This window comes from Cryptomeria japonica, chromosome 6, assembly GCF_030272615.1.
Source record: "Cryptomeria japonica chromosome 6, Sugi_1.0, whole genome shotgun sequence".
In the NCBI taxonomy this organism is placed as follows: Eukaryota; Viridiplantae; Streptophyta; class Pinopsida; order Cupressales; family Cupressaceae; genus Cryptomeria; species Cryptomeria japonica.
The window spans coordinates 473,194,202-473,216,708 of record NC_081410.1 but is presented as its reverse complement, the minus strand read 5'-3'; the positions used below and the strand labels follow the sequence as shown (position 1 = coordinate 473,216,708).

Genomic DNA, 22,507 nt, shown 5'->3' with positions numbered 1-22,507 from the left:
TACATACATACATACATATATTGGGGCTGCTTGAGGTCCCTGCCTGGTTGCTTGACCTGCTTGCTTGCCTGGTTGAGCTGGTTGGCTGTCTATTTCAGCTGGTTGTGTGTCAGCTTAAGTAAGTTATGTGCCTGCTTGTCCTGTGTCAGCAGCTGTGTATCTGACTTTTATTCCACATCAGAACTAATGCCAAATCAGCTTTGAATAGTCAACAAAAAGAATTGTGGTCTTCCTCCTTTCACTCTTATTATTCTGTGTGTTGTATGCTGGGTGCTAATCTTTTATTTCTGCCGAATTGATTATTTTTGGGAGACTATATTATTTGCCTCCATTAAATTTGAATGGGTTTGTGCGTTACTTCTCATCATAGGCTATCGTGGATAATTATTTTCGTGTTTTGTTGGAGGCCTAAAATAAAAAGTCTTTATATTTATACTGATTTGACCGAAGTAAATCGGTGGAAAAGATTATGGGATATTCAAACCAAAATTTTAACGTGGATGCTGAGTGCGTAGATTGTATTATGGTTTGTCTTTGAGCTGTGCTCGATACAGCTTAGCTGGAGCCGTTTTTGGCTAAACACGTCTTCTTTGATATCATGGGAATCTTTTTTAATGCTGGGCATTATTTCTACATGTAGTCGAGCCTTTGAAATTCTTCGAAATTTCCAATATAAGGTTGGTGCCGTTATAGGAAGCTGAAGTGTTCTTTATTAAAACATTGTGGTGCCGTCAGTTTTTTTTGGTGTCGATATCTCCTTTCAAGGCAGAATACTACTGGTGAAGGACGTGGTGTCTTTATGCTTCTCCAGAAAGGGTGTTAATATTTATTAGCTTGCTCGATGGTGAATAAAGTTGAATTAATTCTATTGCAGAAGTTGTGTTCAGCACAGAGAATTCAAAAAATGATAGTATTGATTTTGTGAAGAGTGCGTTGATATTTTCGAATTTGTGGCTGAAGTTTAAAAAGATGAAAGGCGAATTCATATAATCAATAAGTCGATAACTTTAAGCATTGACTTGAATATATCTGGAGTAGTGGTTCGAATAAATTTTTTAGGGAGTTGGCGTTGAAATGTTGGGAGTGGCTTTCGAGTGGATATAAGCATTTAAAGTTTCCAGGATTATACTGAAAAAGATATTCAAATCTGGGTTTGTCCTTTTGATGTTAGTTGTTATGCTATGATAGTATGGTGGATATTAAACATCAGAATGAAAGAGTTGTGCGCAGCCTGGATGATTTTTTTGTTGTCTGAAATCTGACTAAACGGGGGACTTTGCTGGACGTATTTTTGGATAAGCAGATCTTTTCTGGTTTAAGCGATTCATCTTGATGTGTGGGTCTTCAAATGCACGGTGCTGTGTGTTAAAATTTGTGTGATGTTTGGCTCCAGACCTGTGTGCTGCTTTCGTATATATCAGATTAAGGATCCTGTATAAGTTATGATGGTATTTGTAGCTGTGTGAAGGAAAGGAGCTAGGGGCTATAAGGAATCAGTCTGAAGAGCTAGTTGTTACTGAACATTATATTGAAATTGCTGGTGCTGTGTTTTGTTTCAGAATTTTGTTTGTTGAATTTGGTGCTCTTTTCTGTGGGGTTGGTGCCCTTTTGTTCAAGATTAACAAGAAGTCTTTATGCCGTGGTTTTTTACCTAAAAAGGTTTTCCACGAGAAATGTTGTGTTCATGCGTTATTTGTCTTTCTGCACATCTTTTGGTGTCTTTCTAATTATTTGTGAATTTTTTTGAAACACTGATTCACCCCCCCCCCCCTTCTCAGTGTTTGCTGGGTGTTTCTCATGTATATATGTATGTGCATGTATAACACACACACACACGCGTATGCATGCATGCATGCATGTATACATGTATGTGTATGTATGCATGTATGCATGTATGTATGTATGTGTATGTATAACACACACACATGTATTTATGCATGCATGTATGTATGTATGCATAATATCAAGATTCAAAATACTAAAAAAAATACATAAATTGTGAATGGAAATCATATAAAATTTTAAAATTTGAAGTACAGTATAGAAAAGGAATTCTGAAAATAGACAAATCGTATTCTAATTGAAGGTCAAGAATACAACTTGAAATTTAACATACATTTTAGTGTTGAGAATATGTACTGATATGCCAAGAAATGGCATGCAAAAAAACTCAAAATTGAAAATTGCTAAAAGCCTAAAGGTATATACTACATGGGAATAATCAGTCATCTGCAAAACTAGCTTCCTCATCATTTAAGTCTTCTGATTCTTTTTCTAACCCCTTTGTTATGATTCTCTTTAGATATCCATCACTCTTGAGCTCTGCCATTTTCGCATGAAAGTGAATTGTGTTTAAATCATTTGATGTTATTTACTTCTGCTTTTGCATCCTCCATGCCTAGTGCATTTGCATCAAAAGAAAATTTTCCTATTTTGTAGGTTTGACCTTGTACCCTTTGTAGATTTCAAAATTAACTTAATATGTTTGGCAGTATTTCTGTGCCTGACTATGTGTTAATCACTTGTTAGCTTGCAGGTAGTTATTAGGAGTTGGTTGTAAGTAGTTGTTGGCAGATATGTAAGTTTTGGCAACTGTTAAGCACTTTCAATATGTTTCTTATGGTCAAGGAAAGTAGTTTGATTTTTGTCTTACCTACCCTGATTTACATGTACCCAAACTCTTTTGAATAAAGCTTCTATCGTGTAATCTGTTGTTACTCTATATGGTATGCTCTGTTAGTTTCAATTATTGTATGCAAATAACAGCTTCACTAGATAAGAGCAAACATTGATATTGTTTCCTATAATGAAGTTGGGTTTGATCCTTCAAGAACAAGCATTGGTCAATGTCTATTTATATAGCTAAACTAGAGATTGATGAGATTAATTCCATTGTGCTTGAACAAAGGCGGGAATTATTTAAAGTGTAATCAGAGGGAAGATATTGAATTCAAACAATCCTTTTGATTGGTGACAACAAGAACAAAGGAGGAGGTTGTAGCAAGCGATTGACTCCATAAGTCCTTTAGTGAAAGCGGAAGTTGGAACTGAAGTAGATGCCGGAGTTGTAGTGTAAGTTGAGTTGGGAATCAAATACAAATGTCTTAAGAGCATATAGTGGAAGAGTGGGTCAAGGTTGTTAGGTGTCTCCCTCTTCTTGAAGAAGGGTGTGTTGATCTTGCTGATCAAGGTTGGTGTGAGGAAGAAAAAAATAAATTTGGAATTGACTAAAACCCCCTAGATGAGAAGCTTTCATAGTGAAACAAAGTTTGAGGACTTCTTGGTAGAAGTGAAGGAAGCATATAAGAGAAATCATCGAGGCATTGAAGAATTGTTGATTGAAGAGGAACTTGAGCCTAAGACACTAGGATTGAGAGTTGGAGTAGGAATAAGAGAACTTGAAGTTGGTACACGTGGTTTTTGGATTACTGATGTCTCTAAAAGGGTTGGGGGTTTAGAAGTGCCTAAGGAGCCATCTACATATTCTCCTTCAGTGCTGCTGGTACCCATACCTGCCTTGGTTCTTAGCTTGCCTTCTTTTGTGGTTGGGACATACTACTAAAAGAATTCTAGCTGCACTTATAGATTCCATGGGATCCACAGTTCCTTATCTGATTGATCATCTAAGCCTAGGATTTGGGGGGATCTCATTGAGGTCTATGTGGCTTTGAGGTGGAGCAACCTCATCTCTATTGATAATGAAGATTATAAATACAACAAAAATCTTGTGGTGGCACCTCTTCCTGGGGCCTGGCAGGATTCCTTTGGGTAGTTGAGGTTTGCTGGACACATATGGGCGGTTACCTTATTAAAGGTTGGGAAGTTTTCTTCCTCCATTCGCTGCTGTGATGTCCCCTTCTAGTTGATGACATCTATCAGCTGAGTAGATTGGCCTATCACTGACCCTCGTAGGCTGATGAGGTTGGGTAGAGGGTCCTCCAAAGTTTGATTCACCACCTTCAGAGCAAGCACGCCAGGTCTGGTCTTCGTTTGAGGTCTCCAAGACTCCGTTTGAGATACTTTCTATTTTTAGCAGTCCTGCTATTTATAGCCAGTGGGTTGGGCAAGGACAGATTATGGTTTGGTAGTCTCCAGTTCAGACGGCAGGCATTTCTGATGAATACTTAGAGAGATATTAATATTTAATTATTTTTAATTAAATATTAAATGGCGAACTTTAATGTTTTAATGTTTTAAAAGTCACTTTAAGTTATAACTTAAGTGAGGGTCTATTTCTCATCAGATGGGGCCAGTTTTTATATTAAATGGAAGATGATTTATTTTTTGACACTTCAATAGTCAAAAATAAATAATAAAAGTTAAAACATCATTAAAGGCCAAATCGCACCTTTCTTGGGAATCGCGCCAACCCTAAATGGAGAAGATTAAAGAAGATTTTAGGTCTTCTTTTCATTATGTTAAGTTTTGATATTTTGCTTGGAGCTCTGAGAGGAGTTTTGGCCAAGGGTTTCAACAGAAGATTCTTCTGCAGTGATCAAAGGTATTGGTACAGGAAAACGTGGGATTCTTGTACAGCAGCATCAGAGGCTGTGAAATATCAGTTGATCTTGCTCTTATAGTTGGTTTCATTCAGGGACCAAGTTTGTGCTTATTAGTCAAAGAGGCACCATTATTTATCAGTATTTTGTTGCTGCAGCAAACAAGGAAACAAAGATACCCAAAGGAGATATTTTTGATGGCTGTACGACTGCCTAGGGAGTAGTGCCAATCACCTAAGGGGCTGCGATTTGCATGTTGGAAGGATCCAAAAAAATAAACAAAATAAGGTGGTGCGCCTAGCCTAGAGTCATCCATTGAGCTACCATGCAAGCTGTTTGGGTCAGTCTGGAGTGAGTTATAGCATGCTGTCATAATGGACTGTGTATGACCAGCAAGGAAGAAATAAGGGTTTTCAACAATTCTTGGTATTTTTCAGTTCCTATCTTTTATTGTCTGTTTATGTATTGAGGGTAAATAAAGGTTGAATACATGTAATAAGGGTTTGATCAGTTTATTACTGAATTAGAATTGATTTCTAGCGTTTCCCTATAGTTGCTTTTTGTGCTTAAGTTTGTCAAAATTATATTTGCTGCTACAAATTGGCAAAGAACACACTTGAAATGCAACAGGTTCAGTTAAACGTCAGTTGTCTTAGTTGAGGACCTTTTAAGGTTCTTACAGTGGTAGCAGAGCTAAATCCTGCCATCCTAAGGGTTTAGCAATTACATGAAGTCGCAGGAAACGGGTTCACACAGGTATTACACACGCAGTAGAGCTTTTCGTGAAGGAGAACAGAGTTTTAACAGGTAGTCAGATACCATGGGTGAAAGGCATATAGGCAGTCCAACCGGAGGTTACAGAGCTGAGGATGAGGAGACAAGAGAATTCTTTAGGACTATGGCCATTGGGCAGCAGCAGGTTGCTCAGGCTTTACAGGCACTCACCACCATGATGGAGCGTATGAATCCTCCAAACCGAAACAATCAAGAACCAGAGGACAATAGGAGTGTAGCCAATATTCCTAAACCTCACAGGGTAGCTACACGCACAGTTGACAGGCCTTCAAGGCCTAATTTCTTGGCAGAAGAACCTGAGGATGTTGCCAGAGCTGAGGTAGAGCCTGTCTTTGTTGATAATGTTATGACGGTACATGATGAGTGGAGTCTTCTTCCACCTGATGTGAGGTAGAATCTGAATTTTGATCAGTTCATGAGGCAAAAACGGGAGGTAGAGAGAAATAGGCAAGAGAGGAGGCCTCGTTTCCAACATAGAGATCTTGAGTTTGCCACAAGCAAGCTCACCCTACCTTATTATGATGGCAGCGGTGCAGTTACAGATAGATCTTGGATCCATAAACTGGATACATACTTCACACTGAGACCCATGATTGAAAGGGATGCAATTAAGTTTGCAACCTTACACTTGGACGGTACTACACGAGTGGTGGCATAATGGACTTATCACTCTCCAACATGATGAGATTACCACCTACCAGGAGTTCGCTGATTTGTTAGTAGAGAGGTTTGATAAGAAAGACCCTGAGTCATATTTCCAGGAGTTAGCACAGCTGAAACAAACAGGGAACTTGGAGGTGTATGTTTCAGAGTTTTTGAAGCTGTCATGCATGGTAAATAACATGACAAATCAGCGATTAGTAGTATTGTTTATAGAGGGACTCATGGAGCCTTTGAGAGGCTGGGTAAAGGCATTTGATCCCCCAACACTTCTACTCGCCATTAAAAAGGCATGGAGTATGGATGTGACAGCCACTCAAAATAAATTTGGGACAAAAGGGTCAACATCTTTCAAAGATAATAAGAATTTCAGCAAAAGGAAAGAAAAATCAGACTTTAGAAATGATTACAAGCCAAAGCCAACAGCCCCTCCCTTAGATCGGGAGACACTTAACAATTTAAGGCAAAAGAAACTCCGTTTTTATTGCAAAGGTCCATATGATGCCAACCATGACTGTCCTTTGAGGACTAAGGGCAGGGCAAATAGAGTAATGTGGGCATATTATGAAGATTCTGAATCTGATCATGAAGGTCAGCCTGCTGGTTATGAGAATTTAGAGGCTGAAGATGACACACAGGAACCTCCGAGACTTGACAAAATGGATGCAGAAGGTGATGAGCACCTTAAGGAGTCACTTCTCACGAGTATTCAGCAGGAAGGGTCATTTAGAATGAGAGGAGTACTTGCTGGTCAGAAAGTTATTACACTGCTGGATACCGGAGCCACACATAACTTTATTGATGCCAGGTTGGTGGAGAAGAGAGGAATCCAAACAGAGGAGTTTGACGGCATTCGTGTGAGGGTGGCAGATGGTTACACTTTAAAGTGTAATAGGATGATTACACAACTCCCATTACGTGTAAACAATTATGAGTTCAAGACTGATTTCTATGTGGTTCAGATGGGAGACACAGATTTGGTCCTTGGAATGAAGTGGTTGCATGAACTAGGCAAGTTTACATTTGACTTGCAGGAGATGGAGATGTCTTTCACCATTGATGAGATAACACATGTGCTGAAAGCGATTAAGGACAACAATTTCAGAATGATTACACTCAGGCGGATGGAGAGGCTTGTACGCCATGATCAGACTGAGTGGGCAGCAGAGTGTATGATCATGCCCATACAGCAGGATGCTCAAAAAGTTGAATATCATCCGGACATTCAGATACTGAGAACCAAACATAGCAAGGTTTTCAGTGACATACCATCAGGGAGGCCACTGGATAGGGGTTTTGAGCACATCATTGAGCTAGAGGAGGGAGCGAAGCCAGTGATGATTACTCTATATAGACATCCGAAGCGCCTGAAAGATGAAATAGAGAAAACCATACAAGAGCTTCTGGCCATGGGACATATTCGGCCTAGTAAGTCCCCCTTTGCTTCTTCAGTTGTTTTGGTGAAGAAGGATGGCACATTGCGGATGTGTATTGATTACAGGGTCCTTAATAAGCGGACGATCAAAAATAGATATCCCATTCCGCATATTGATGAGCTCATAGATGAATTACATGGGCCCTGTTATTTTTCAAAGATTGATTTGAGATCAGGCTATCACCAGATCAATGTTCGTGAGCAGGATATTGAGAAGACTGCTTTTCGTTGTCATTATGGACATTTTGAGTTTGTGGTTATACCATTTGGGCTGACCAATGATCCTACTACTTTCCAGTCCATAATGAACAAAGTCTTCAAACATCAGTTGAGGAAATCAATATTGGTGTTCATTGATGATATACTGGTTTATAGTCGTACTTGGGAGGAGCACCTCAATCACCTAGATACAGTTTTGAGCATTCTGAGTAGGGAGTCCTTGTATGCCAAGGAATCCAAATGTGACCTTGGAATGACTGAGTTATTGTACTTGGGCCATATTATCAGTGCAGAGGGAGTGCGGATGGATCCTGAGAAGATCTGTGCTATTGTAGATTGGCCTACTCCAGTGAACCTCACTCAGTAGCGTAGGTTCTTGGGCCTATGTGGTTTCTACTGCTGTTTTGTTAACGGTTATTCGCGCCATGCGGCACCTTTGACAGACTTGATGAAAAAGGGTGCCTTCTTATGGACTCCTGAGGCCCAAGAGTGTTTTGAGAGGTTCAAGGAGCTCATGACTTCATGTCCAGTACTTGCTACACTTGACTTCTCGAAGTCATTTGAGTTACAATGTGATGCCTCTGGTGAGGGCATTGGGGCGGTGCTTATGCAGGACAAGCACCCTATTGCTTATGAGAGTAGGAAACTTCGTGGACCTGAGAGAATTTACAGCATTTATGATAAGGAAATGTTGGCCATAATGCATGCACTCGCCAAGTTTAGACAGTACTTAGCGGGTAGCAAGTTCTGCATTAAGACTGACCACAATAGTTTGAGACATTTCCTTGGGCAGCGTGACTTAAATGACAGGCAACAAAAGTGGGTTAGCAAACTTCAGGCTTACAACTTTGATATTTCCTATATCAAAGGCACACAGAATGTAGTTGCAGATGCCTTGTCACGTCGTCCCCACCTGAATTCTATGGTCAGATAGCAGAGGATTGGTGACATATTATAGTGGCAGAGTACGCCAAAGATAGCTGGGCTGCAGGAGTGAGAGGGGTCAGTAGTGGACAGTAGGTATACAGTTGTAAATGAATTTATCATTTACAAGGGGAGAGTGTACTTGATCCCAGGATTGGAGTTGAGGAGTAGGGTACTGCGGTTTTGTCATGATGAACCGATAGCAGGACATCCCGGGTTTTTCAAAACCTACAAACAGGTGCGTGAGCGCTTCACGTGGAAAGGGCTCAAGGTGGGTGTTCTAGAGTATGTTAGAGAGTGCCCTGTTTGTCAGCAGAATAAACAGGAGCATACATACCCTGCTGGTTTACTTCAGCCACTTCCAATTCCTGACAGGAAGTGGGAATGTTTGTCTATGGATTTCATTACAGGGTTACCGAGAGCGCAGGGACGTGATTGCATATTTGTGGTTGTGGATCATTTGACGAAGTATGCTCACTTCTATCCGATCACCACCACTTATTCAGCTATTCAGGTAGCAGAGTTATTCTTCAGAGAGGTATTCAGATTACATGGGTTGCCTCGGACTATTGTCAGTGATAGGGACACGCGGTTTTTGAGCCACTTTTGTCAGGAGCTTTTCAGACTCTGTGGGACCGATCTTACACCGAGCACTAGTTACCACCCTCAGACTGATGGCCAGACTGAGATAGTTAACAAGTGGGTGGAGGGATACCTCAGGAACTATATTTCAGGGCAGCAAAAGGCGTGGGTGAAGTGGATTCACCTCTGTGAGTACTGTTACAATACCACTCACCACATGTCCATTCAGATGACTCCATTTACAGCACTGTACGGGTAGGAACCTCCCAGTTTCATTGACTTATTGTTGAGTGACAGTAGGGTGCCTAGTGCGGGAGACATGATACAGGAGAGTCAGGACATTGTGAAGACTCTTAAGGAAAATATAGCCAAGGCACAAAATCAACAAAAAACAATATGCTGATCAAAAGAGGACAGAGAGGTCATTTGAGGTAGGAGACATGGTGTATTTGATGTTGCAGCCTTATCGATAGTCTACTCTCAGGAGGAGTGGAGCAGAGAAGCTTAAGCCTCGATATTATGGCCCTTTTAGAGTAACCAGGCGTATAGGTGAGGTGGCTTATGAGTTGGATTTACCAGCAGATAGCAGAGTGCACAATGTGTTTCATGTGTCACGTGTCAAAAAGGCGTTGGGACACCGTATTGTTCCTTCCATGGTCTTACCACCCCTGGATGATGAGGGAAAGTTGATACTCGTACCTGAGGCTATCATTGAGTTCAGGGAGAGGAATTTCAGGAGACGAACTATCACAGAATACCTGGTGAAATGGAAGGATTTGCCGATAGAGGATGCTACTTCGGAGAGCGAGGAGATTTTACAGCATCCGGAGTTGAGATTGCTTGAGGACAAGCAATTTCGGGAGGGGCGGACTGTGATGTCCCCTTCTAGTTGACATGTGTTAGTTGAGTAGATTAGCCTATCACTGACCCTCGTAGGCTGATGAGGTTGGGTAGAGGGTCCTCCAGAGTTTGATTCACCACCTTCAGAGCAGGCACGTCAGGTCTGGTCTTTGTTTGAGGCCTCCAGGACTCCGTTTGAGATACTTTCTATTTTTAGCAGTCCTGCTATTTATAGCCAGTGGGTTGGGCAAGGACAGATTATGGTTTGGCAGTCTCCAGTTCAGACGACAGGCATTTCTGATGAATACTTAGAGAGATATTAATATTTAATTATTTTTAATTAAATATTAAATGGCGAACTTTAATGTTTTAATGTTTTAAAAGTCACTTTAAGTTATAACTTAAGTGAGGGTCTATTTCTCATCAGATGGGGCCAGTTTTTATATTAAATGGAAGATGATTTATTTTTTGACACTTCAATAGTCAAAAATAAATAATAAAAGTTAAAACATCATTAAAGGCCAAATCGCACCTTTCTTGGGAATCGCGCCAACCCTAAATGGAGAAGATTAAAGAAGATTTTAGGTCTTCTTTTCATTATGCTAAGTTTTGATATTTTTGTTTGGAGCTCTGAGAGGAGTTTTGGCCAAGGGTTTCAGCAAAAGATTCTTCTGTAGTGATCAGAGGTATCGGTATAGGAAAACGTGGGATTCTTGTACAACAGCATCAGAGGCTGTGAAATATCAGTTGATCTTGCTCTTATAGTTGGTTTCATTCAGGGACCAAGTTTGTGCTTATTAGTCAGAGAGGCACCATTATTTATCAGTATTTTGTTGCTGCAGCAAACAAGGAAACAAAGATACCCAAAGGAGATATTTTTGATGGCTGTACGACTGCCAAGGGAGTAGCGCCAATCACCTAAGGGGCTGCGATTTGCATGTTGGAAGGATTAAAAAAAAAAAACAAAATAAGGAGAAGGTGCGCCTAGCCTAGAGTCATCCATTGAGCTACCATGCAAGCTGTTTGGGTCAGTCTGGAGTGAGTTATAGCATGCTGTTATAATGGACTGTGTATGACCAGCAAGGAAGAAATAAGGGTTTTCAACAATTCTTGGTATTTTTCAGTTCCTATCTTTTATTGTCTGTTTATGTATTGAGGGTAAATAAAGGTTGAATACATGTAATAAGGGTTTGATCAGTTTATTACTGAATTAGAATTGATTTCTAGCGTTTCCCTATAGTTGCTTTTTGTGCTTAAGTTTGTCAAAATTATATTTGCTGCTACAAATTGGCAAAGAACACACTTGAACGCAACAGGTTCAGTTAAACGTTAGTTGTCTCAGTTGAGGACCTTTTAAGGTTCTTACAGCTGCAGATTATGCCTGTCAGACATTTATCTTATACTTAAAATATAAAACAGTTATCATTGGTCGTGTCTCTGACAGTTTGTTACAAAAATTCTGATTCCCCACATCTCGTTGAGGTGTTTCCCTAGTCAGCCCATTCCCGAGGACTTTATGTGCTGGTGGCTGTTGACAGTTACCATTCCATCTTTGGCTGGGTGGTTGTTACCTTTTTTAATGGAACATTTCCTTATGATTTAAGGTGATGCATATGACAAAAATGAATATGAAGTTACGGAGAGAAAATACAGAAAAGGTAGACACAGGTCTGTGAAGAAAAACCCATGAATTATTTTGATGACTTTAAGTGGACTATGATGTCTTGGCAGGGTCTCTTAAAGTTGCTGTTGAATCTCTGAAATTCATGCCGATATCTGCAGGTTGGCTAAATGCCTTCAAGTTGAGTTACATTTGACTTTTGTAATAAGATTTCTGAGTTATAAATTTTAGTAGTGCATTATTTGGTTGCTCGAGTGCTGACAAAAACTTCTGGGTTTATTATTATTATTATTTTTTTAATTGGTGCAAGCTCCGACTGTCTGTTATTTGATACTTAGGGCTGGAACTGCATTACAAACTGATTACTCAGATCTGTTCCACAGGGTCTCTACTACTCCCATATCAACCCAGAAACAACACTAGACTTCTCAAAAATTGGTAAATACTAAATAGCAAAACAAGTTTACATGTATACCACAATGCGGAGTTCCCTATGATCATATAAAATCTGATAATATGCAGACATTCTAACAGTCTAAGGAATACTTAGTAACAAGCATTTATTCATGACATCAAGTTTAACACTCTAATTGATACAAATCATAAAATCAAGTACACTTTCTCAAAGAACACAATTCCCAATACAATCAATGAAATCGATTTCACAAGAAGGTATAAATCAGCATACACATCATTCATGGATACAATTCTCATGTAGATTCAATTCCAATACCAATTAAGTGAATTTCACTGACCTTAATGTTAGTTTTAGTACTTTCAGATTGGATAAAACTCAGAAAATCAGAATTAGTTTCTAACTAGGTTAATTAGATTTATTGTTTTCCAGATTTAAGCATAGTAAAGGAAATGAATGCATAAAGACAAAGCACAGTTACCCTGGGAAAACCTCCTAGGAGGAAAAACCCAGCCAGAAAAGATCCTCAGATCTGATTATGGTTTTGAATTCAACTGATAATTACACACTTATCTGGAGTATAGATGTTGCAGTCACAAGGAAGATGACATAGGAGTCTACACAATTAGTTTGCTGATGGAGATCATGATTTGCAGTCCTTCTAATCTGACTTTTTGTGCGTAACAAGGGTAGCTGCACCTTTCAACTAGTTCGCAGTCCTTCTATAGGGTTTGTTTGAGCCTTCAATGGAGTTCTCTATCTCTTGGTGGTGATCTGCTGCCTTTGATGAAGTTCGCTGTCTCCTATTAATGATCTGCTGCCCTTTAATGTAGTTTGCAGTTATCAACTGCCTTGAATATATATTTCGCTTCCTTAGAATATATTTCGCATCTTCTTGCAAAATTGAATGGATGAATGTTATGTGAAGTATATGCTTTATTTATAGGAGTAGCAATACTTCTAATCATGTCGGCCTTCTTTGCAATTTAAACATATTAATTTATTTAATTCCTTTTAAGGGAAATGGATAGGGTCGGCCCTATCATGGTGGCGTGCTGGGTTTGGGTGTAGCGTGGGGACCTTTTAGGTGGAGCCGAGAGGTATGGGGCCTGGCCCTATATGTTGGAGAAGGGGCTGGCCCCCTTAGGCGGATTCCAATGTTGCCCAAGGCAATTGGAATCCACCAGCCCTAATTACAAGCAACACTTAATGTTGAACCTACATACTAGGATATAGGGTTTTTCATGTTCCTAGTTTCAACCAGCTCTAGGGTTTCATAAATAGGTCCGATTTTCCGAGTTTAACTAATTAAAATCAACAATACTATGTTTCACATCTCTCTTCCCTAATCTCCAACAATTTTTCGTGCTTCTCATAGGTTTAATTGAGTGGTTTTTATTATTTTAAGTTATCAGCTGGCTAGTCTTCATTCTTCTTGCAAAATTCACTTAGTTCATATTAATATAAATTTCAAGTCCATTTAATCTTCCATTACATATTAACTAGATGTTTTCTATGCACAAGCAATCCATTAGACTAAGATCCTACCTTTCAACACTATTCTAAATATTCGTTGAACCTTTGTTGAAAAACTTTGAATTCTAAATCCTGTATGAGCTCTTCAAAAAACTGTGTGAATTCTGCTTGTAATTCTCATCCTATTTCAATAATAGAGTTTTTCTTCTAAATCTTCTATGTTTTTAATCTTGGTTGAATCCTGAAATCTCATGCACATCTCTCTTTCGCTGCTTCTTCAAGAAATCTACTTTGATTTTCTAATAAAATCATATTTTTTACCATTGAAAATTCTCAAACTAAAGATGTTAATAATTATTAATTGATATCTCTAGTATTCTCATTCAAGTCCAAATCCAATTCTATATTTATAATTTTTTAATTTAGTCTTAAATAATTCTTCTTATAATATTATTATTTAATTTAAATTTTCTTTAAGCTTTTGCACATACCTATCCTATAAATAGAAAATCTATCCTCTTTTTGATTCCGATTATAATTTAGCTATATTGGAAAGATGATATATTAATTATTCTGATTAAAAAATAAAGGTATTGCTGCTCGTTAATGGGTATAGAGAGAAGCAAAAAACAGAGAGATTTGCAGATCAAAAATCTCTGCATTGCACAAGATGGAATTAAATTGAATTTTGATGTTGCTTCTTGGGGAGATACAAGGGCTTTAGGGGTTGGTTATCTGCTTCGTAATTCTAATCGTTTGTTTTCTGATTGAGGCTTGACTAATCTTGATTTGAATATGAACAATAGAGTAGAGTGGGAGGCTTTCAATATAGGATTAATCCCAGCCTATAAGGAAGGATATCATGAATTGGCAATAGAAGGTGAATCTCAAGTACTAATTTTGGCTTTGTATAAAAGCTTAATCCAAATTGGAATATGCCTTCTTATGCAAAAGAAGCATTGAAGTGGTCTTAGAAGTTTGATAAGATTACATTTACAAATCGCCACTAGGAACAGTATCAAGTTGTAGATTTCCTAGCAAATAAAGGGGTCGACAATGTTTTATTATTATCTTTAGAAATTAAGGAGGAATGTGATTGGGATGGTCTAAACATTATTATTAAGTTAGATTGCAAGGTGGTGGGGATTATTTAAGCTCATCTCCCTTAGGTTATTGGTGGTAGTTGATACTAGTTTATTTATGAGATCAATCATGTTATTTTAAGATCTTGTGTGTTTGGAGGATTGAGCTAAGGTTTTATAGATAGGTAAGGGATGACTTTTTGGCTCTATAAAAAGCATTGTTTTAGTCATCTTTTCTTCTTTGTGTTGTGCATAGGGTTTCGCCTTTCTACAAAGGATTTGTAGATGGCTGGGTCGTGGGTGGTACTTAGTTTTGGCACTTGGTGTAGGCAGGTTATATGTCTCCTAGAGACCCACAATGCGAAGGGCATGTGCTAGAATTCAGATTTTAGAAGGTATTCATCTACCCTAACTCTATTTGCTGAATTTGGTCAAGGCAACTTTGGGTCATGATAGGGTGGCGAATATTGGGATGTTTAGTTGTGGGCTTCTATTATGACAGATTTCCAAGAAAAATTGTATAAGTTGATTGGTGATGAGGAGGTGTATCATTGCGTGATTGATCTTCTTTCCTTCAATTCAACTATAGAGGATCAAGTGGCATAGGTAATCAATGAGTAGGTGATATGGGTAGTGGAGGATGATTCCTCGATGTTATTTATGTTGTTGATGGCTTGGGAGGTGGTAGCAGTGGAAGATTTATTTAAGTGTTTGGTCATGTTCCATCACAATGGTATGTTAGAGGTCAACATTGGTTTTTCTTCACCTACTTATATAAAGGATACTCTCTTTTGTTTGTCAAGAAGGGTAGAAATTTTAACTAGTGTGCATTTGGTTGGTTTGGTTGGGGGGTCTATATCTAACTACGCAAGTTTAGTTCTTGGTTATCCTATTAGGGTTGCCTATATTGATACTAGTCAGATCTTTAGCTTGCTTTGATGTGTTTTGGCTTGATGGTTATAGTTGGAAGTTAGCAGTGTTTTTTGTATTAGCGTTTTCTTATGGGCATGTCCACCTTCTTAGGGTTTCCAAATGTATCTGGTATAAATTGTAGTTGTATGCTGTCTTAGCAGATTGTATGTGGGTCCATAATAGAACCACATACTTCAAAAATGAAAAAAAAGGAAAAAGACAAGGGCATTGCTTTATAACAAGGATTAATTGTTTGACCACTTCTTAGTGTAAACCTAGCTCCACCTTCCTCCTTTAACCTATACTTGAAATGCCATAAATTCAAGTATACCTTGGTAGCATTTGCGGTATACAAAAAAAAATACATTATTAAATTTCAGTTAAAAATTTGTATAATAATACTTGCCTGACATCTGGAGATTGAAGACGAAAAAAATAATGAATCAGGCAAGTGACATGTAAATACATATTCTAAGGCATATTTTTCTGTATTATATTCTGCAAATCTTTTAAATTGTAGATTTCTATTAGATTTCAGCATTAATGATGATTGTTAGTTGATTGAAACGCTTGTATTTTATGCACAGTGAAGAGGTATATATTGAATGATGTTGCTTTTCTATTTATTTTGCAGATTGTTCTGGCTATAAAACTTGGCATGCAAGCACATGAAGCTGTCTCAAAAGTTAAAACTCTTTCTGATGTTGAGGGTTTGTGTGTGTCATTTGCTGCTGATCATGGTTCTTCAGATGCACTTGTTGCTGTGAAGGTTTGCACTCTTTTAAGCCTTTGTTGGCTTGACTTTGGATTGATTATAGATCTGAGATGTATTTTCTTCATGTTTGTATTGAAGTTTAATGATATAGTCACCCTACAGGATTTTTTTGATTATCTTTTCTATAGAAATTATTTCATTTTTGCAGAAGTTATTTCTAAAGTATTTTGAAACTTTCTGAATATTATATTGTTTAATATTGTCCTTCAAAAATATTGATTCACTTTTTCAATTATTTGAAAGGTTGGCTTTGAGGCATAGAAAATGTAGTGAAAATTACAATAGAAATTAGACTTCATACTTGTTTAATTGTATGTAATGAGAGTCAAGGAGATTAGTACAGTTGAGGATTCATATTTGTTAAGTTTTCAATTTCATTTTCCTACAACATTCCAATCATATGATCCATAAAGTTCATTTCAGAATCATATGGATAAAATATGAATTGAATGGCCATATAGTCACGGAAATGACATGTAGGAGGAAGATAACTCTTTGGGAGAAAAGGTTAGCCTGAAACTGAGAAAGGACAGGTCAAGCTGTCATTGTGTTTGCTTGTATGGTGTCCTTTGTCATATCTGCTTCTGGCAGGGCAGTTTCATGATTCAATTTCCACACGAGAACTTCTAGCCCTGATACAAGATGGTGGGCTTGCCACTCCTGTAAGTTATTAGTCTAATCCTTCATTGACCATTATGTCTACTGTCATGGTGTCTACTGTAACTTTTGTTACATCACTACAACTATGTCAATGGTCGTATTTTACTAGTAAGTTAAACTAGTTAAGCAAAAGAGTAAAACAGTTAACCAAAAATCACTTTGTATCATTTGGTGTTCCATTCACTCTGTGTTTAACCACCACCTGTACACCTGTGATGATAACCTAACAAAACCTCTGATGTAAGTGAACAAAGTCAAAGCCTTCCTGCCATTGGAGAGAATCAGTGCATGTGTGACCTTCTGATTAAGGTACTATGATAGAAGATATAAAGGGATGGAGATCTTCCCTGTTTGGAATCCCAGAGCAAGACAAGGTTGAAGAAGAAGTTATATCAAGTGCTTCTGTGTATTATAAAACAACAAATTCTATGAAAATGAGATTTCACAAAAGAAAGACAAATGTGTGCTTAGGAGCTAGAAGAATTCATCATAGAGCAGACCATTGACACAGTTTTGGACTCTTCTGGGAATAGTATGAGGGAATTAGATCAAGTGTTAACCAAAATGAAGGCTGAGAAGCTTAAGCTCTTTAAAAATTAGGTAGAGGAGAAACATCAACAAATAGGGACACATTGGAATATTAATTACCACAGTATTCATGCCAATATAGGAGGACTGTATAATATTTATCATCAGACTTAGATGTACGCACTGTAGAAGCGAGTCTATCTGTGTCTGAGTATGATAATCTATTAGTTTGAATAAACACATGGTAGGGACAAGTGCAAAAGGCATTAATTAAGGCTGGCAGCTACAAGACCCAACCTAACACTCTTTGAGTGCAATAACAGGAAGCTAAGGCATGGGCAGCTCATTGCCAGATCATAGCTGATTGAGCAGTTTAAGCCTCATCTTAAAGTTTGAATAAATGCATGGTAGGGACAAGTGCAAAAGGCATGAATTGAATTTGGCAGCTACAAGATCCAACACTCTTTGAGTGCAATTACAGGAAGCCAAGGCACGGTCAGCTCATTGCCAGATCATAGCTGGTCAAGTAGTTTAAGTGTCTGCAGCGGGAAGGATCGAAATGTTACCAACACTTTTTTTTGGCAACTGCATTTATCATTAATTGAAATGATAAAGTAAAAATTCAAAGTATGGAAGCAAACTTTGAAAAGTAATCTGAAGCAAATTCAAATTTTGCTAAATCAGGACATCTTTGCTGCTGGCTGCAATAGGAACCTCCATTTTAGTTACCATATAAAATATCAGGTAAGTGAATTCCCGAGTTCATTTGATACCGTAATTCAGGTTTATCTTGTGATTATTAGTTATGTTTTCTTCTCATAATACAAATTGTTTGGAGATCAGAATTCAAAACCAATAATCTGGAGATAGTTGTTTTCCAGTCAATAGTGATAATTGCAAATTTTGTGTTCTTCTTATCATCAATTTTAAGTCTTATGGCTTGATAGCCATTGTCTTCTACATTGCTGTCATGCCCCTGCATATCGATACACAGATCCCCAATATTTGATTCTGTCCTGGCCGGCCCTCTTTACCCTAGGCGCCTAAAGCTTATGGTGAATAATTTAACTACTATCTAATTCATGGCTGATTATTATTAACTGATAAAATAATATTAGTGAAGAGGGCCGACTCAATAATAGTTATGAGTAGCCGACTCATATGATGGCCAACCCCTTCCAACAGCCACATCTCTTGGATAAGATGTCCCTCCTTGGAGTAATTGTATCGCCTGGAAGGGTATAAAGGAATAGAAAAGGCAGAGGGGAACGAAAAAAGACAGCAGAGAAGAAATAAAAAACTACAGAAGACATAAATACATTATTACCACCAACCTCAATAAATTCTGAGCAGGTTTAAAGACAGAATCTGCAGGTCGAATCATCAGTAGAAGCACTCATCAATCAGTCAGCCACGGAAATGGGAATAATTTATAATGATTTATAAAGGGTGATAAAATAAGCGGATCGGCAGAGTTGTCAACCAGAGAGTGGGTTTAAATTCACAACCGTAGAGTGATGAAATCATCAATAAGGATGTGTACATTGAATGATCAAGGGGAATGAAAAGAGATCAGAATGGATATGCAGATTTGAAATCAATAATCAGCGGACTGATAAACAAGAAGGGAAGCAATTCAATTTGCATCAGTAGTCATAATGAGCAGATCAGCCATAAGATATAAAGCAGATCATTGAATCATCAAGCATCAAAGTAATCAAGTAGAATCAGGTTGGAGCATTCAAATAAGAATCAGACCAAAAGCAAGTGCAGTCCACAAATTCAATCACTGAGAGGGATCGTAGCATTCAAGAGCACTAGTCTAGGTTCGATTTGTACTGAATATTATGCGGAATATTCTGCATATGTATATCTTACTTCTGTTCTATCAATTTGTGAAATAATATAATAGTCCTCACTTGAGATAATGCAAGTGGAAATTTGAAAGGCCAATTTCTTAAGGGACAGGTTTGCTGTATTCAAACTTTAGTCTGATGTTTTATCAGGGTTTAATGAGTGCACAGGTGCAAGGATATGCAAGATAGAGGTATGGGACACCCATTGTGGACTCTCAAAACTTAGGTATGCAGGTAGGGGGAGGGTGGTTGTGTAAGCTAAAATCAATTGAAATTTATTTTAATTTTTAAGCACAAAAATGTATAATGATAATAGTTACATAGTCAAATAGTACATCTATTATGATTAAAAATGTTGATAGTGCTCAAACTCCAAATTTCCATATTTGATATATCAAAAATTAATAGAGCTATAACATGACTCTTGTAGGGTTCGAAAATCGTTATATGGTGTTCACTTTCACTTAGGTTATTTCCTTTTCAAGTATTCTTTTATTTCATTTTTATAGAGGTTGTGTTGGTTAATTGCAGTTAACCTTCAGGAAACATGCTACCTGAGTTTTGGGTTCATCCTTCATGCATCTAGTATGTCTCAGGAGAGTCTGTATTTGATGCAACTATGCACATGGCATGGCCTTATTTGCCTTGGTTTCTTGCCTAGATAACTCTATATTTTATAGTACAAGTGTGGTTTCATAGTTCATATGATGAATTAGGGTATTTAATGGTGAGCTAAGCTATTTGAGATTATTGGATCTTATGTTGGATTACAGATCATTACTAGGCCAACTTTTTAAATGTTTAGTTGGATTACTAATTCAACTATAAACATATCTTGGTTTTCTGTCTCTTCTGAATTTTTTACCTACATTCCTTCTTTTTTGTTTCATTATAAAGATGTTTTCTAGTTAACTAGATTTATACAACCTTTGTTTTTCTGTGGTATTTTTTCCTTGATTTTCGTTATATATGATTGTACCTTATTTAATGATTAAATTTTTTCTATACATATGCATAATAATTGGAGTGGTTTCTTGGTTGTTTCATGGCATTTATAAGATATCTTTTAAATCTTTGCTTGATGTTGATTGTGATGAAAGAGGCTAAAGTCTATTCTGGAAAATGAAAATTTGAAGTAATCATGTAAGCTTGATGTTGTGTTTGGGTGTTTATATGCATCTGTGTGGAGGCAGATAAATAGGTCAATGTAGAGAAACAGGTACTAAGTGAAAGGTGAATGCCTAACTAGAGTAAATTTATTATCCTTTTCTTCTGAATGTTTATCTGTTTTTTGGTCAGTGCAACCGGTCTCCTTCTTAATGTGAAAGCCCTAGGTAGTTTTCAGTTTCTAGTATTTTTGTAGTCTTAAATCTTGTTCTCATTCAGTTTTGTTTTTTGTGAGAGAATATTTAGTGTTTTCTAATGGAATAATTTTTTATACACAGATGTATCCAGATACATGATATCATTTTTACTTGTAAAATTGGAAATCTCTTTAATATATAGTGTTCAAATTTAATATTTTGTGTTGAACCCTATTTTAGAAATCTGGTGGAGGTAATTTCATTTGGTTTTTTATTGTAGGAGTTCTTAAATGAGGAACCTTATACAAAAGAGGAGATTGAGAAAATAATAGAAGAAAATCTTGAATCAATCATGGCGGGTTCACCAACATCCCTGGCTGTACTTGCAGCTGCTACACATTTTAAATTGTTCCAGGTATGATTTAGTTAAAGGGAGTTAAACAGAAATTATAATTGAATATCTGAAGGACCTTTGTTTTCTTGATAATGTAGTGTAGTTTGAGTCATTTGACTGTGTTGTTTCTAAATAGGGCCATCTTTATATCATTGATAAGAGTATGCACACTCTTGTAGATGGTGAAATCATTTAGTGTGACTTATGATTTTTAAATGGTTCATAAACCTCTGAAACTGGTGACAAGGAATATCTCATAAACTCTTGGGAACCACAGCAGCTTCTTCATAAAATCATTTCTGTGTTACTAGTTTACATGATTACGGGGACTGGCAGGGGTGTGGTTGCATTTTTTTTAGAATAAGGCTACGAGTGTATGTGAATTGAGTGTGTGCCTTAATATTATGCACTTTTCTAATATATTAATATTATTTTCTTTATTAAAAGGAATTCTACTGAGAAATATCTCTAGAATTCCTCTTCAGTGCTTGTTACTTAACTAAACAGGAATTAATTAGGCTATTTTTGAGGCATATGATGCTTATCAAATGATGACATTGGCTGAATCAGAGGACCCTTTATGTATTGTCCCCTTTTGGGACTTGTTGTGACCTGTTGTGAGGTATTCAGACATCGCCCCATTGCAAATGGGGATCCCCACTTTTTGCTTTCTAGGTTGGTCAGCTTAGCTTAGTTGTTAGTGTCTTTGCTATTAATCTATGTATTGAAGGGATATATTTTCTAAAGTAGCCAGAGGGTTCATCAGGTCAGGTTGGTCTCCTTAGGGTGGAGTGAAGATAGTCGGTTGTGAGCATGAAAGTAGATGGAGAACCCCTTGAATCATGCCTAGGTTTCTTGTGTTATCTGATCATATTTCTAAGCAAACCTTGGTTGAATGCATAGTGTCCTCTTACGTCCTGTCCTTGCTCTAAGTCTGGAGCAAACTCGCTTTGAGGCCCGTCCCTTACACCGAAGTCAGAGCAAAATTTATCACAGGGCCTGTTCCTTGCTCCTAATTTGGAGCAAAATTTCTCATAAGGCCCCCTTTTAAAGGTCAATTTGGCATGTTTCATATTGGAATGGATGAAAGACATGAAGATTGAGCTAATGAAACAAAGGCAAGTGAAAAAGGGTGAATAAAGAGTCTACCTAAGGCCATGTACCTTGCTCCCCAATTGGAGCGAAATCTGCCTTAGACCCTGTACCTTGCTCCAAGTTTGGAGCGAATTTGCTAAGACCTTGTCCCTTAGGCACTCTTAAGGGTCAAATTGATGGTACTTTCATGTGGAAAGGTTTGAAAATTTAAGGCTAAAATCAATGAGGTAGAAGAAAGAGGAAGATATTGAACTAAGGGTCAACACAAGGACATGTACCTTGCAAGTAAATTAGAGCGAATTTCACCAAGGACATGTACCTCACTCCAAGTTGAGAGCGAATTTTTTCCTTGAAGACATGTACCTTGCCCTCCAATCAGTGCGAATTTTTCCTTAGGTCATGTACATTCCCCCTCAATTGGAGCGAATTTTTTTT

The 22,507-nt window shown here is 37.7% G+C and overlaps 1 protein-coding gene across 1 annotated transcript in view; it reads left to right on the top strand.

Annotated features, from left to right (window-relative positions):
• Positions 1-22,507, top strand: part of LOC131050997 (galactokinase) — a 125,932-nt gene that overhangs the window by 26,007 nt on the left and 77,418 nt on the right. Inside the window, exons 8-9 of the mRNA XM_057985320.2 lie at positions 16,095-16,229; positions 20,864-20,998. Coding sequence (XP_057841303.1) covers positions 16,095-16,229; positions 20,864-20,998 — 270 coding nt within the window. The remainder of the gene's footprint in view (positions 1-16,094; positions 16,230-20,863; positions 20,999-22,507) is intronic.